This window comes from Mercenaria mercenaria, chromosome 16 (assembly GCF_021730395.1).
Source record: "Mercenaria mercenaria strain notata chromosome 16, MADL_Memer_1, whole genome shotgun sequence".
Taxonomy (NCBI): Eukaryota; Metazoa; Mollusca; class Bivalvia; order Venerida; family Veneridae; genus Mercenaria; species Mercenaria mercenaria.
The window spans coordinates 62,516,417-62,533,260 of record NC_069376.1 but is presented as its reverse complement, the minus strand read 5'-3'; the positions used below and the strand labels follow the sequence as shown (position 1 = coordinate 62,533,260).

The 16,844-nt window shown below is 37.4% G+C and overlaps 1 protein-coding gene across 4 annotated transcripts in view; it reads right to left on the bottom strand.

Annotated features, from left to right (window-relative positions):
• The window catches only part of LOC123540990 (uncharacterized), an 84,817-nt gene that overhangs the window by 27,390 nt on the left and 40,583 nt on the right, over positions 1–16,844 (bottom strand). For all 4 annotated transcript variants that reach the window (XM_053527245.1, XM_053527246.1, XM_053527247.1 and 1 more), the window contains exons 10-11: positions 8,127–8,264; positions 3,800–3,928 (exon numbers count right to left, since the gene is read on the bottom strand). In XM_053527245.1, coding sequence (XP_053383220.1) covers positions 3,800–3,928; positions 8,127–8,264 — 267 coding nt within the window. The remainder of the gene's footprint in view (positions 1–3,799; positions 3,929–8,126; positions 8,265–16,844) is intronic.

Here is a 16,844-nt window from a genome sequence, read left to right as displayed (position 1 = left end):
AAAAGACTTTGTCAAAATATGAACTGGTACGAAAAACTTAACCAAGATTTCAAAGTCAAAAGGGGCCATAATTCAGCCAAAATCCTTGATGGAGTTATGTACTCTTGCCTATAACTAGACACGGTGATGCTTAACAAGTGTTGAAAGTTTCAAAGCTTTATCTCAAAAGACTTTGCCAAAATATGAACTGGTACGAAAAACTTAACCATGATTTCTAACTCAAAAGGGGCCATAATTCAGCCAAAATCCTTGATAGAGTTATGTGCTCTTGCCTATAACTGGCCATGGTGATGGTAAACAAGACTTAGTGTTGAAAGTTTCGAAGCTTCATCTCAAAAGACTTTGTCAAAAAGTGGACTGGTACGAAAAACTTAACCAAGGTGTGACACCCGACGCCGTGGTGAGTAGGATAGCTCTACTTATTCTTCGAATAGTCGAGCTAAAAAGTGCAGAATGCTTTTCATACAATAACAATTCATGAGAGTATGGTTCTACTGTTATTCCTCATACTTCATTATCATCTACCCCTGTGTAAAGTCACATTAAAGTCCCTTTAGTTGGGTCAAAGTTATAGCCTTGTAATTACTGAAAAGTACAAAATACACTGATTCTGGTGTCCCACTGGTTCAGGTAACTAGAAAACACCTGATTTTTTATGAAATCTAGTCAATCAAAACAGCTCAGCCTGTGCTCAGATGGGCAACAACAGCTGTCACAGGAGACAACTTGCTTGATTATTTCCATAATGAATAGTGAAATAGGACACATTCAAGGAAGTTTGAGTCAAATATATCTTAAGTAATGACAGAGACAGGGTGGAAGTGTATCAAAACAATAACTAAGTATAAAGAGGGTATAATTAATAGATTATTTCTGTAATAGAAATGTGTCACATCATGTGGCTAATAATATGGAACAACTGTTTTAAGTTGGAGACAAAACAATTAAGTAATAACTAAGATACACAATTTTATTCTGAAATTCTAAATAAAAAGGGGGCATAATTGATAAAAACAAGGAGCTGCGTTCAATAAACGCTTGATGCCCCCGGTGGCATCCTTGTCGATACAAAGCAACCCAAGTCCAAAACGAGGTCAAGGTCAAACTGAGGTCAGGTGATGATTGATGATGAGGAATGGTCACAGGTTACATCTGTATTAGTATCAATTCATTCCTGTAAGCGGTATTGATGCTAGACGAAACGGTCCCATTTGGTTAACCAAGAGATGGCCCATATAAAGCAACCTAAGATGAGGAATGGTCACAGGTTACATCTGCATTAGTATCAAGTCATTCTAGTAAGGGGTATTGATGCTAGACGAAACGGTCACATTTGGTTAACCTCGTACGGACGGACGGACGAATGGACAGACAGGACAATCACTATATGCCTCCCGCATCAGTAGATGCCGGGGGCATAAAAATTTGGTGACAGGGTTAAGGACCTTGTGTCATATGATGTAAGTAATGATATGGAACAACCACATTTCTAGTTTGAATCCAATCCATTCAGACACATCAGAGACATGGTGATAAAGCATCAAAATTAAACTGAAACTAGAAAATGCTTTTGTAAAAAAGCGCATGTCTCCCCTAATGCAAAGTCCTATAGGCAAGAAGTCAATAGGGGTCAGGAGCAAAAATCAAAGAGACACTGATGGTTGGCTGCAATAGGGATCATCTACTTGGCATGTCCAGTCATCCCACTAAATTTCAACACTCTTGGCCTAGTGGTTCTCAAGTCACTGTTCAGGCTCCTGTGACCTTGACCTTTGATCAAGTGACCTCAAAATAAATAGGGGTCATCTACTCTGCATGTCCAATCATCCTATTAAGTTTCAACATTGTAGGTCAAGTGGTTCTCAAGTTATTTCCAGAAAATGATTTTACATGAACAGGCCACTGTAACCTTGACCTTTAACAGACTGACCCCAACATCAATAGGGGTCATCTACTCTGCATGTTCAATCATCCTATGAAGTTTCAACATTCTGGGTCAAGTGGTTCTCAAGTTATTGATCAGAACTGGTTATCAATGTTCAGGCCCCTGTGACCTTGACCTTTAACGGAGTGGCCCCAAAAACAATAGGGGTCATTTACTTTGCATGAACAATCATCCTATGAAGTTTCAACATTCTGGGTCGAGAGGTTCTCAAGTTATTGATTGGAAATGGTTTTCCATGTTCAGGCCCCTGTGGCCTTGACCTTTAATGGAGTGACCCTGAAATCGTTAGGGGTCATCTACTCTGCATGACCAATCATCCTATGAAGTTTCATCATTCTGGGTCAAGTGGTTCTCAAGTTATTGACCGGAAATGGTTTTCAATGTTCGGGCCCCTGTGACCTTGACCTTTCACAGAGTGACCCCATAATCGTTAGGGGTCATCTACTCTGCATGACCAATCATCCTATTAAGTTTCAACATTCTGGGTCAAGAGATTCTCAAGTTATTGACCGGAAATGGTTTTCAATGTTCAGGCCCCTGTGACCTTGACCTTTAATTGAGTGACCCCAAAATCGATAGGGGTCATCAACTTTGTATGTACAATCATCCTATGAAGTTTCAACATTCTGGGTCAAGTGGTTCTCTAGTTATTGATCGGAAATGGTTTTCCATGTTCAGGCCCCTGTGACCTTGACCTTTGACGGAGTGACCCCAAAATCAATAGGGGTCATCTATTCTTCATGATCAATCATCCTATGAAGTTTCAACATTCTGGGTCAAGTGGTTCTCTAGTTATTGATCGGAAATGGTTTTCCATGTTCAGGTCCCTGTGACCTTGACCTTCGATGGAGTGACCCCAAAATCAATAGGGGTCATCTACTCTTCATGACCAATCATCCTATGAAGTTTCAACATTCTGGGTCAAGTGGTTCTCTAGTTATTGATCGGAAATGGTTTTCAATGTTCAGGCCCCTGTGACCTTGACCTTTGACGGAGTGACCCCAAAAACGATAGGGGTCGTCTACTCCAGCAGCCCTACAACCCTATGAAGTTTGAAGGTTCTAGGTCAAATGGTTCTCCAGTTATTGCTCGGAAATGAAGTGTGACGTACAGACGGACGGACGGACGGACAGACGGACGGACGGACAGGGCAAAAACAATATGTCTCCTGGGGGAGACATTATTCTGTGTAAAAGAGGTTCATAATTTAGAAAATATTTGTGCAAGAGTTATGGGCCTTGTGTCATATAACGACAATTACATGGAAGAGATTCAAATCCATTTTGTAACTAGAGCTGCTTTTGAGAAAAGCGCATGTCTCCCACAACTACCTAATCAACTCCAAAGTGCCTGGGCCGATTTGGCTAGTTATCGAACTTGGCCAAGGACTTACAATCAAACACATTTTGTTCAAGTTTGGTGAAGATCGGATGAGAAATGTTCCGACTTTGTGTGCGGACAAGATTTGTGACAGACAGACAGACAGACTGGAGTAAATCAATATGTCTCCCACACCACTGTGTGGTGGGAGACATAATAACAAAGTTATAGCAGAACTGTATCAAAATCAACCTGAAATTCGAGGTAACAAGGAGGCACAATTCAAGAAATACTGGTGCAAGTTATGGCCCTTGTGTCATATGATGTAGGTGAAGATGAGGAATAACAATTTTAAATTTAAAGCAAATTCATTAAGTAATAAAAGAGATATTGTGAAAGTGCATCAAAACATTTAACAAAAGTGTGGATGCAGATATGGACAAAAGTAGGATAGTTCTTCATACACTTTAATATGTAATTGTTCTAAAAATCATACACCTTACAAAGTATATGAAGGACTCAAGGTTTACCTACCAGGACAGAATTGCTCATCACTGTCATCTTGACAATCGGGTAAGCCATCACATACTTTTTTCTCATGAACACACTCAGAGAAACCACTGGGCTTCGGTTTTTTACATTCAAAATGGCGATCAGGGCAGCCTGAAATACCAAGTAAAAACAATTTTTCTTTCCTTTTCTGTATCAGTCTGTTTATAGACAAGTACAGCTTTCAGTGCTTAAAATCTTTTAATATGTCAACTGACAAATATCAGTATATCAAACAGACAAATATCAATCCTTCAACTCACAAATACCAATTTGTAAAACTGACAAATATCAATCCATCAACTAACAAATATAAACTGACAAATATCAATCTGTCAACTGACAAATATCAATATGTGAGCTGACAAATATAAATCTGTCAGCTGACAAATATCAATATGTCAAATCTGTAAAAGTAGCATTATATAATATACTTTACTTTGAAGCATATCAAACTTGTTTTCCATCCACTGACACAAAAGTAGGCAACACTTATTTTATATTCGTTACTTGGTATTTTGACTTATGCAACACATCAAAATAACGTTCTGACATACATGATGGTATAATTGGTGACATAAAAACTAAATGCCACCACTGCTCTATGCCTACTGCAGCAGAACACAATCGTCTTCAAACTTAAAAGAAACATTTTTTGCATTTATATTGTGGTACTATATTGTGGTACTCACATAAAACTAACAAGTACTGGGACTAATACTGAATTTGTTTTAGCAAAATAGGTATTTAGTACTCACAATTATCAAATTGTCCAGTACTTGTGTCGTACTTGAGAACATACAACCAGTACTCAACTCAACCCACAGCAGTGAGGGTAAAATGAATCTATCTGCCAATTTAATCACTTGGCCAGTGAGAATGGTGAGAAACATAACTATCAGTGGTACAACATTCAGGAACCAGACTGGGACTTACTTTTAAATCCTTTTGATCTACAATTGATACAGCATTCAGGAACCAGACTGGGACTTACCTTTGAGTGGTGCAGCAATCAGGAACCAGACTGAGGCTTACCTACGAATGGTGCAGCAATCAGGAACCAGACTGGGGCTTCCCTATAATTGATGCAGCATTCAGGAACCAGACTGGGGCTTACCTTTGAATGGTGCAGCAATCAGGAACCAGACTGGGGCTTACTTTTAAATCCTTTTGATCTATAATTGATACAGTATTCAGGAACCAGACTGGGACTTACCTTTGAGTGGTGCAGCAATCAGGAACCAGACTGGGGCTTACCTATGAATGGTGCAGCTATCAGGAACCAGAATGGGGCTTCCCTATAATTGATGCAGCATTCAGGAACCAGACTGGGGCTTACCTTTGAATGGTGCAGCAATCAGGAACCAGACTGGGGCTTCCCTTTGAATGGTGCAGCAATCAGGAACCAGACTGGGGCTTACCTACGAATGGTGCAGCAATCAGGAACCAGAATGGGGCTTCCCTATAATTGACCTTACGCCAGATAGCCTGTAGCCACGCCTACCAGTTTTCAGGGGGAACAATTCATGCTAGGCCCGACAAACAAAGGAATCAAATGGCAACGGCAGAAATATTTTGCCGGACATTCTAGTTGATTTCGGCGTACGCTACCTCAATTCACATGTATTTCTAAAGTGAAAAGACAAAACACAATCGTTAATAAGCGGATGTTCTGTAGTGAAACATAAATTCTACAAAAAACAAGGATACGTTGTTGTTAAAAGCCGGGAACTGCACCAAAGTATGAGGAAAACTAAACAAGGAAGGGGGCCGAGCGGAAAACACGTAAAAAAGACGGAAATCTCTGAAACCATTATAGCTGATTTTGTGGGGGGGTTTTTTAATTGTCCGTTTCTTTTTCATTATAGAAACGTCAAATTTCGATCTCCCGGAAATCTACATATGTAGGGTATGACTATATTAAGCAGACTAGAACATTGATTTTTATTAATTAAGGTTGAAATCAGACTGTGGATTCTGAATCCTATTTCAAAATAATTAGATAAATTAAATAAGGTAATTTACATGTAAAAATTGTCACTTGTGTCATTTAAGAAACGTCGGATTTCGAAATACCGGAACTCATTTAAGATGCTCATATCATTGTTCAACATTATTCAGATACATAGCATTTAATGTCTAATACTTAGACATGATGTGTTTTAAGTATAAGTAACGAAAGTTCCCTTATTAGAATTAAAACGTGTAAATGATAAAAAAATAAGATATAGTCCAAGGCGATGATATAGTCCATACTCATATTTCAAGACATATACCGGCGCATCGCAGCTTAAAACAATGTTTGAGCCTACCAAATTTCTTTATAAGTATACAGAATGAATGTATAATTTTTTGTTTAAGAACATATCTTCTTTATACGAAATATGCTATTTTTTCTGGAATTTTAGACGAAGTTAACGCTGTCTATTAAAATGAAATTTAGAACGAAAGCACACGCCGAGTGCTAAGTTAAAACTTTGAGCGCCTGGAAAATTGTTGATTAGACTCATTAAAAAAATCTTAGTCATAGTTTTTTATCATGTTTATTATTTGTTGTATTATCACCCAGGTATGACTTAACATACACCAGTGGGAGATTGATGTAAACCTTAAAAAATGCATAAATCCTGTTTCCGGTACATTAAGGCATAATATTTACACGTTACCATTCAATAATATAGAACATCAAATACTTGTGTTTTATCAGTACATACCAGTTACTCTGGTAACTGATGGAATATTTTTACTATTGAATAAAGAATACTAGGCACTTTTGTTAAATAAGAAAGTTAATTTTCATAGAATTTTACACTGATTTAAATGAAATAATTAAAACGTTATAACACAATGAGTGCTAAGTCGAATTGCTTTGCTTTTAAACACTCTTATAAGATTTTTAAGATCAACTATTCTTGAGGACGTCCACAGAGCCTGATACATCGTTGACAATATTCGAGGTCTGAGAGTGGATTTGGAAAAGGGAAGCGCTCTAATATTACACTCTCTTCCCTGTGTCTGATGTAAAGGTGTCGTAACGTCACCTTTTTACCATTTTGGACGATTTTTCGGTGGTATTTATATTCTTTGACTGGCGAGTCCGGCACTAAGTTTGACGGACAAAATGGCGGCTAACAACAAGGCTTATCAGTTCTGTTATCTGATTGGTCAGTTGGAACCTGTCAATCAACACTGGCGTAAGGTCAATTGATGCAGCGTTCAGGAACCAGACTGGGGCTTACTTTTGAATGGTGCAGCAATCAGGAACCAGATTTGGGCTTACCTTTGAATGGAACCAGACTGGGGCTTACCTACGAATGGTGCAGCAATCAGGAACCAGACTGGGGCTTACTTTTAAATCTTTTTGATCTACAATTGATACAGCATTCAGGAACCAGACTGGGACTTATCTTTGAGTGGTGCAGCAATCAGGAACCAGACTGAGGCTTACCTACGAATGGTGCAGCATTCAGGAACCAGACTGGGGCTTACCTTTGAATGGTGCAGCAATCAGGAACCAGACTGGGGCTTACCTTTGAGTGGTGCAGCATTCAGGAACCAGACTGGGGCTTACCTTTGAATGGTGCAGCAATCAGGAACCAGACTGGGGCTTACCTACGAATGGTGCAGCAATCAGGAACCAGACTGGGACTTCCCTATAATTGATACAGCATTCAGGAATCAGACTGGGACTTACCTATGAGTGGTACAGCATTCAGAAACCAGACTAGGACTTACCTATGAATGGTACAGCATTCAGGAATCAGACTAGGACTTACCTATGAATGGTACAGCATTCAGGAATCAGACTGGGACTTCCCTATAACTGATACTAGGGCTGTCATTGATTTGGTCTTTGTCATATTGACGATACCGATATATCGGAAGACAGATATCGACGATACATCGATTATTAAGTTAGAGTAAAAACTTATTTGTTCATGTACATGCTATATACTGGAATCAGACTGTTATTATTAGTTTAATTGCCTGCTTTTCATGTGTTGTATTTGTATTTATGTATTTCCCCATACAGGTAGTGCCGACTAGTTGGAAAAGACTGCTACAGTACAAGTTTAGACATGACCTTTATTGACAACTTCCGTTACTTAGGGCGCATTTTTGCAGGCAGAAAAGTTGTTTTAGAGGGTCTGAGTGTTTATCTGGAGAGCATTTTTTCTCTGTGTAAAATATTAATTTTTAAAAATGGGAATCGATAATCGATCGACCAAAAAATATTGTTGATACATCGATATCGTTTCTATCGATGACAGCCCTAACTGATACAGCATTCAGGAATCTGACTGGGGCTTACCTATGAGTGGTACAGCATTCAGGAACCAGACTGGGGGTTGAGTATATGAATTATGTGAAGTCGTGTTGCACTGCAATACAGCATCACTTCCTACTGGTACATCCTTTGAGAGTGGTTCAACAACAAATTTTGGTGGTGCTAAAATAAAATGAGTACATGTCTTGTGATTCCAGTTCTTTGGCAAAACTGGGTGTACTAAAAGCGCTTAATGGAATAATATGAGATAAATTTCTATATACAGGGTGGCTCAAAATATATGTCCACTTAACAAATGTTAATAACTTTGTCAAAAATGCTTCACTATTGACAAATTTGGTCTCAAATGAAAGGTAACGGAATGAATTTTCCTCATTACCAGAATGGCGTCGTGCGACGTCCAGCGTTCAACACTAACGTTTTTGCCAGGTATCCCGAAGGAATACCTGCTGGGAAATTTAGGAATCCCTGCTGAAAATTAGGAGTCCCTGATAACAAAATGTGGTAAGAACATGAAAAAACTACAAGAGATCACAGAGTGATCTTGGCGCCCACCAATGTGCCATTTTTGAGTGTTCCAAATTTCAAGACTTATTGACAAGCCCAAGGTCAAATTTCATTTCCGTACACAACACTGTGTATGTGGTTCAAATTCGAAAGCTGTAGCTTGAGAAATGTGAAAGTAGGTCACTAGATCAATTTCAAGGTCAAAGTTCTTTGTACACAAAACTATGCATGTGCATCAAGTTTGAAGGCTGTAGCTTGAGAAATTTGAAAGTAGGTCACTAGGTCAATCTTAAGGTCAAAGTTTAATTTGGTACACAAAACTATGCAAGTGGTGCAAATTTGAAGCCTGTACCTTCAAAAATGTGAAAGTAGGTCACTAGGTGAATGTCAAGGTCAAAGTTTGTTTCGGTACACGATCCTATGCATGTGGTCTAAATTTGAAGCCTGTATCTACAGAAATGTGAAAGTAGGTCACTAGGTCAATCTTAAGGTCAAAGTTCATTTCAGTACACAAAACTATGCATGTGGTCCAAATTTGAAGGCTGTAGCTTGAGAAATGTGAAAGTAGGTCACTAGGTCAAAATCAAGGTCAAGTTTTATTTCAGAATACAGAACTATGCATGAGGTCCAAATTTGAAGCTTGTACCTTCAAAAATGTGAAAGTAGGTCACTAGGTCAATGTAAAGGTCAAAGTTTGTTTCGGTACATAAAACCATGCATGTGGTCCAAATTTGAAGGCTGTAGCTTGAGAAATGTGAAAGTAGGTCACTTGGTCAAAATCAAGGTCAAATTTCATTTTGGAACACAAAACTATGCATGTGGTCCAAATTTGAAGCCTGTACCTTCAAAAATGTGAAAGTAGGTCACTAGGTCAATGTCAAGGTCAAAGTTTTTTCAATACACAAAACTATGCATGTGGTCAAAATTTGAAGGCTGTAGCTTGAGAAATGTGAAGTAGGTCACTAGGTCAAAATCTAGGTCAAATTTCATTTCCGAACACGAAACTATGCATGTGGTCTGAATTTGAAGCCTGTACCTACAAAAAATGTGAAAGTAGGTCACTTGGTCAATGTCAAGGTCAAAGTGTTTTCTGGTGCACAAAACTATGCATGTGGTCCAAATTCGAAGGCTGTATAGCTTGAGAAAATGTGAAAGTAGATTCACTAGGTCAAAATCAAGGTCAAATTCCATTTTGAAACCAAAATTATGCATGTGGTCTAAATTTGAAGACTGTACCTTCAAAAATGTGAAAGTAGGTCACCAGGTCAATGTCAAGGTCAAAGTTTTTTTCGGTACACAAAACTATGCAGGTGGTCCAAATTTGAAGGCTGTAGCTTGAGAAATGTGAAAGTAGGTCACTAGTTCAAAATCAATGTCAAATTTCATTTTGAAACACAGAACTATGCATATGGTCCAAATTTGACGCCTGTACCTTCAAAAATGTGAAAGTAGGTCACTAGGTCAAAATCAAGGTCAAAGCTTTTTCTGGTGCACAAAACTATGCATGTGGTCCAAATTTGAAGGCTGTAGCTACAGAAATGTGAAAGTAGGTCACTAGGTCAAAATTAAGGTCAACTCATGTCAAGGTTCATCTGCCACTCAAAAATATACATGTGGTCCAAGTTTGAATGTTGTAGTTATTGACAAGAAGATTTTAAAAGCTTTTCCCTATATAAGTCTATATGAAGCATGTGACCCCAGGGCGGGGCCATATTTGACCCTAGGGGGATAATTTGAACAAACTTGGTAGAGAACCACTAGATGATGCTACATTACATATATCAAAGCCCTAGGCTTTGTGGTTTGGACAAGAAGATTTTCAAAGTTTTTCCCTATATTAGTCTATGTAAACCATATGACCCCCTGGGCGGGGCCATATTTGACCCTAGGGGTATAATTTGAACAATCTTAGTCAAAGACCACTAGATGATGTCACATACAAAATATCAAAGCCCTAGGCCCTGTGGTTCTGGACAAGAGGTTTTTCAAAGTTTTCCCTATGTAAGTCTATATAAACCATGTGACCCCCAGGGCGGGGCCATATTTGACCCCAGAGAAATAATTTGAATCATCTTGGTAGAGGACCACTAGATGATGCTTCATACCAAATATCAAAGCCCTAGGCCCTGTGGTTTTGGACAAGAAGGTTTTCAAAGTTTTTCCCTATATAAATCTATGTAAATTATAGAAATAAACAAAGGGCCATAACTCACTCATAAATTGTTGAACCAGACTGATTTTCAGGGGGACACAACTAGGGTACCAATACATCATTCTGACAAAGTTTGGTCAAAATCCCCCCAGTAGTTTCTGAGGAGATGCGATAACGAGAAATTGTTAACGGACGGACGGACGGACGGACGGAATGACGGACGGACGGACCACGGACGCAGAGTGATTTTAATAGCCCACCATCTGATGATGGTGGGCTAAAAATCTAACAAACACAACTGTTTACAGTACTACATGTATTTTATTTCCACTTTATTTCCATTTTTCATCAATGACAACAATAGCTTGTATGACTTTTGCTGTAAAAGAATAATGTCATTTCTGTCCAAGTCCTCTTCCCCCTCATCTTCACTACCATCGCACTCCTCTGCCATTTGTTGTAGTTCGTCTAAATGTATGCCGCCTAGTTCATTCCCCCTTATAACCCCCTTATTTGTAATCATTTTTTTGACATAAAAAAAAAAATTCCGAATAGTCTCTCTTAAATAAAAAAAAAAAACAAAAAAAAAAATGTTTCCGACCTACCTACCCTAATTTTTTGAGCATGTTACCAGATACAAAGATTTTTTAGGTCTTATTAATGCAACTCCCAAAGACTTTATCTAAAACTAGTACATTGGTCATAACAGATTTTCTTAAACATTTCATATTTTAGTTGTTTTATTTTGCACATTGCCTAAAAGTGGGTGGGGTTAAGTGTTTGCATGCTTTTATTATCAGCAAATTCTTCTAAATAAGAGCTGCTTTGGCAACAGTGATCATATTTTTCGTAAATGCAGATGTTTTATTGGCTTTTTATTTTAGTTTGTACTAGAAAAATCTTGTAAGAAATGATAAAAATGTTCGAAAATGTTGGTCTAGAAAACGAGTGACAAATACGAAAAACAAAAGTAACAGTTAAAGTTCTTGAAAAGATAACTGTTTTAACTTTATTTTCTCATCATACCATGTATAATTTCTGCTTATTTAATTTGTTTTGCCCAAACAAAGCCTCGGGTTGATAATAAATTTGTTATAGACCGTAACGGCCGACTGGCTCATGTAATCGTATCGAGCACACAAAATAATGGTACAAACACAATAATCTAAGGCTGCATTGTTTATCAATTAACTTGTAAACATTCATCAATAAACACCTTTGATAATGACAAGGCATATTGTTCTAAATACAAACCGCGAGATAAGCATGTGTCATTTGGCGCGTGGCGTGACTGACATCTGTCGGTAGCTAATTAACATACGAAGCTCCGCCTACTGCCATATTTCCGCTTGTGCCGGCTAACAATATTGAAATTCACTGGGATTTTGATTGACAGGGGGCAGAACTATCGAACTTGGAACCCATCTAATTAAATTTCCGCGAGTCAAGCCGACGCACGTGCCGTAATTTATGCGGGTAAAATACGAGTTTTTCTCGATTTTCGCGGGTCAAAACCCGAGACCTTGGGTCAACTGAACGCCCTGGCAAAAAGACCGATGTTTGAGCGAACAAGACTGGGGAATTTCATTTTTTTAGAATCATATTTTATCTGAAAATCAAGAGTCCCGACGGAACACCGAAATTGTGAACTTTAGGATCCCTTGCGGATTTTTCGGTGTCCTCGGGATCCCGGGACACCGTTAGTGTCGAACGCTGACGTCACAGTAACGTCTTATGACATCATTAATCAGGGTTGTCAACAGGTTTTTGTTGAACAGGCTGAAATAGAAATTTAGGCTGCCAGCTAGGGGGGTACGGGGGCATGCTCCCCCGGAAAATTTTGAAATTCAACGCTTCATTTCCTGCAATCTAGGGCATTTTGAAAGCATTTAAGAACATCTTTTCCACTGCATTTTTAAATACAATATACCCTTATTTTCACATTTTTATGAGCTCACCTGGTTAATTTGGAGATAATTATAAGTGAGTTTACATGTTCATGAATGCATTTTTCAAGTCTTGAAATGCTAATATCTAACTTGTCACCACACTTCAACTCTTTGTTGTACTTCTTTGCAAAATCAAATAGTTATTGCACTCCTGTATATCTAAATTCAAAATTCTACTGAGACTTAAACCTGTACTCATATTTCTTTTGTGGGGAACAAGATTCCCCAGATCAATTTTTACAATTTGGCATGACAAAAAAATGTCACTGTTAGAACCATCATTGAAACAAAATGTACAGAGTCAGAAATAATACAAGTTTAGGCATAGAAAATTAACTGTTTGATTCTCATCCTCACCTATCCGTATCCAAAACCTTGATTTTTTATTGATCAAAATCCAGATATCCAAAATTGTATGTCCAGATACTTTCGTAGACATTGACCAAATCTCCACTTTAAAGGATGTGTTGGACAAATTATGATGGTGCAAAGACAGTTTAACAGCATTTGACAGTATCTGATAAAAAAAATTACCTTGACATTTCCTCTAATTAAAATGATTTAAGAGAAATATTTATCCAAAATCGGCCGGCTGATACTGCAACAATTACTGTACTTTGATTTCAAAAACTTACAGAAAAAGGTGAAAGCCAATATATTTTCTGATCTAAATTTGATTGTGATAAATAATTTTTTATAGAAATTTTCAAAAATATCTGTCTCAGTTGTCACACATTAAAATCAACACCTGGCTTTGTTATAAACAGCACTCCACAGGGGTAAATAGGTGTGAATTAGTTATAAGCGATGTTGGATTATTAAATATAAAGGAGCTTGTGCATAATTTCTTTGTTTTGTTTTCTGTTGTCTTTTCTTTTAAATCGGGACCGTCATTCATGATTTCAAAATTCTTGGAAATTATCGGGGATATCCCATCACTCTTTCTTCCGAAGTTTTTACTACAAAAGATAACTGATGAATATTTTTTCATGTATATCTCTAATATTAATTCAGTCCGTGAAACATGATTTTCATCGCTTTGAGGTTAGCTTGGATTTCGTCAGTTATGACGTACGTATATCATCATTTGTAAAGGCGGAGCTTAAATAGTTTTGCCGATAAAATACGTCATGCGTTCTACATCCAAAGCTGTCATTGGTTTATCGCATGTTTTAACTCGAGTCAAAGATCGACAGGCACTAGCAGTGTACGAAATACACCTCGGCAATTAAGATTCAATGAACATCGCCCGTGATGACACGCTGTGTATTAAAGGTGGATAATCAGATTTTGGCCATGTAACGGATTTGTTCGAAACTTTAGCATCTGATCATTTACACTCATTTATGTTCACTTAACACTTAATACAAATTAGATTTTCACTGGAGGTATTTTTAAAGTTTCATTTTCCTATCCTGGTTGCCCAACCAAGATAGTTATTTTATCGTAAGTATAAATTTGATAAACATACTTTGCCTAAGGAAATGTATAAATATTAGACATATTGTAATATATTTGTAAAATATTTGCATTAAAAATTATGTATTTAGATGGAATTCATAAGAAACGCAAGTTTGAAAAATTATTATTATCATTATTACCTCCCTTTGCCTATCTTGGTTGCGCAACCAAGATAGATTGGAAATAAATAATTTCAGAAGCTACACACAGCTTTTAAACTTGCATTTTGGTTCAGATTGTTCAATAGTTGATATGTCTATCAAATGCAAATGTAAAACTAGACATTGTATCGAAATAAAAAGAAATACCCAGCTTTTTATATACTTTCATATTAAAGGGGAGTAATTACAAAATTTTATAAAAATAATAAAATATAAATTTCAAATAGGAATCTAACTCTATGTAATCGGTCTTTTTGTTCCTTAAATAATTCTCTACCAGAATATACAAAAAGTAAAAAATGTCATTAAATGTTGTTTAAATGTGATGACCACCTTTAATTATGAACGGAAACGACCTCAGGTAATATCGATTTTAGACTGGATGGAGAGTTCTTTATACAAATTATATTTTCGTGACAGAATCGTGAAAAAAAAACTTTAAAAATACTATGGTCGGTGGGTTAAGGTTTTTAGGCCCGATTTTTTTTTTTTTTTTTTTTTTTTTTTTTTGTTGCGAATTTGAACCGGCCCAAATGCCATTTGAACCGTCCATTTCGGCCGGCGGCCAGTTCTTATTGACAACCCTGATTAATGATGTCATTCATATTTAGGCTTCCAAGATGGCAGACAGTACTGAAACTGTTAGGCTCTACTACGAAAATAGCAAATTTCCATCTATTGTGCGAAGAGAGTTTATTGAAATGCATCCTTTAATAAAGGCACCTTCCAATAAAAAAATCAATCAAGTGGTTCAAAAATTTGAGCAGCATGGAACAGTTTTAGATCGCAGGAAAGATAATACCGGGAGACCGAGAAGTGCCCGTTCTGAAGAAATGATTCAAGCAGTGTCTGAAGTTGTAGGAGAAACTCCCACAACATCTGTAAGAAAGGTACTGAGTGACATTACAAACAGATCTACAAGTAAATCTACAGTGCATCGAATTTTAAAATATTACTTTTAGCTAACAGCTTATCAAATTTCAATGATGCAGCACTTAAAAGACAATGACATTTCAGCAAGGATTGCATTTGCAGAGTGGATGCAGTCACATGAAGAATTAACAGGCAGTATTTGGTTTAGCGATGAATCACATTTTCATCTTGATGGCTATGTCAATAAGCAAAACATCAGGTTCTGGGCATCCATCAAACCTGACTTTCATGACGAGAAGCCACTGCATAGTCAGAAAGTTACCGTCTGGGCTGCCATGAGTGCACCCAGGACAATCAGGCCATTCTTTTACGGGGAGAACGGCGAGTGTAGTACCGTGACTGCTAAATGATACTTGAAAATTCTGCAGAATTCTGCAGAATAAGTTCATTCCAGTACTGATAAGAAAGGGAACAATGACTGAAAGTTGTTGGTATCAACAAGACGGGGCGATCCCCCCACACTGCAAATGATGGTTAGGCCAAAAAAAAAAATATGTATGTTTCCTGTGACATGCCAGAAAAAAATAGGGTAGGTAGGTCGATTTTTTTTTTTTTTAGATTACACATCTTTACAGTAGAGGAATTCCCTTGTCTTTGCTTTTGCCTATTGTCTTACCAATACATATAATTATGTCTTTACTAGATGGCAGATGCTATACGCTTTAAATACACTGCTTTTTATATACCCTTTGGCTTTTAGTCAAATTTTTAAATACATGCCGTCAGAATATTTCAACAGATGCACCTTTGGGTTTCCATTGGTTCAAGCCTAGCTTAAATTCATGATTTTTTATGTCAAGGCAGGGGTGTATTTTTTTTCCACACCACCTGCCCTGCAGGACTACTAACCACTAAAATCTGCTTGCCCTTAGTGAACAGTCACTTGCCCTTATAATTGACATGTTTAATATTGTCACTTTTATGAAAGGAGTATTATACAATAAGTAATTTTCAAATGTAACACTCAGTAGACAAATACTATTCTCTTGTACCCTACATTTCCTTTTTAAGGTGGCATATTTGTTCTTCTTAAATTTCCTTTTTACAGCAGACATTTTTATTTTTCTTTCCTGTCAGCAGTACCAGCCAGTTGCTCTCCAAAATAAATGCAGCGATAGTAATAATAATTAAAGTCTATCCCCTCCCGTATTTTCCTAACCTATTAGGACAGCATAAAATATTTAGTTATTTTCATTTTCTCAAGACTTATTTCCCGAAAATAATTATTTTGAAAAGTGTCCCCAAAATATGGACATAATTATCATCATCCACACACCCTTTGTGAAAGCGGGAAAAAAACAATTATCGGAAATTATTCAGTTTATAAGCTAAGTAACTGGCCTTGTTTTCATCATTAATTAACACCGGCCAAAGAGCTAACAGAGGTGTGTTGGTATCATGGCATCTGAAGAGAAGATCAAAGCGGTATAGTTGCCCGAGATTGTCATGGCATTACATCATGTTTCCGCGCCATGTGAAACATCACTGTTTGATCGACCGCCTCGCTTCTTTAAATTGTTGAGAAGAAAACAATAAAAAAGTTTCTTCTTTATTTTTTTTAAAAGCGAATGTACAACAT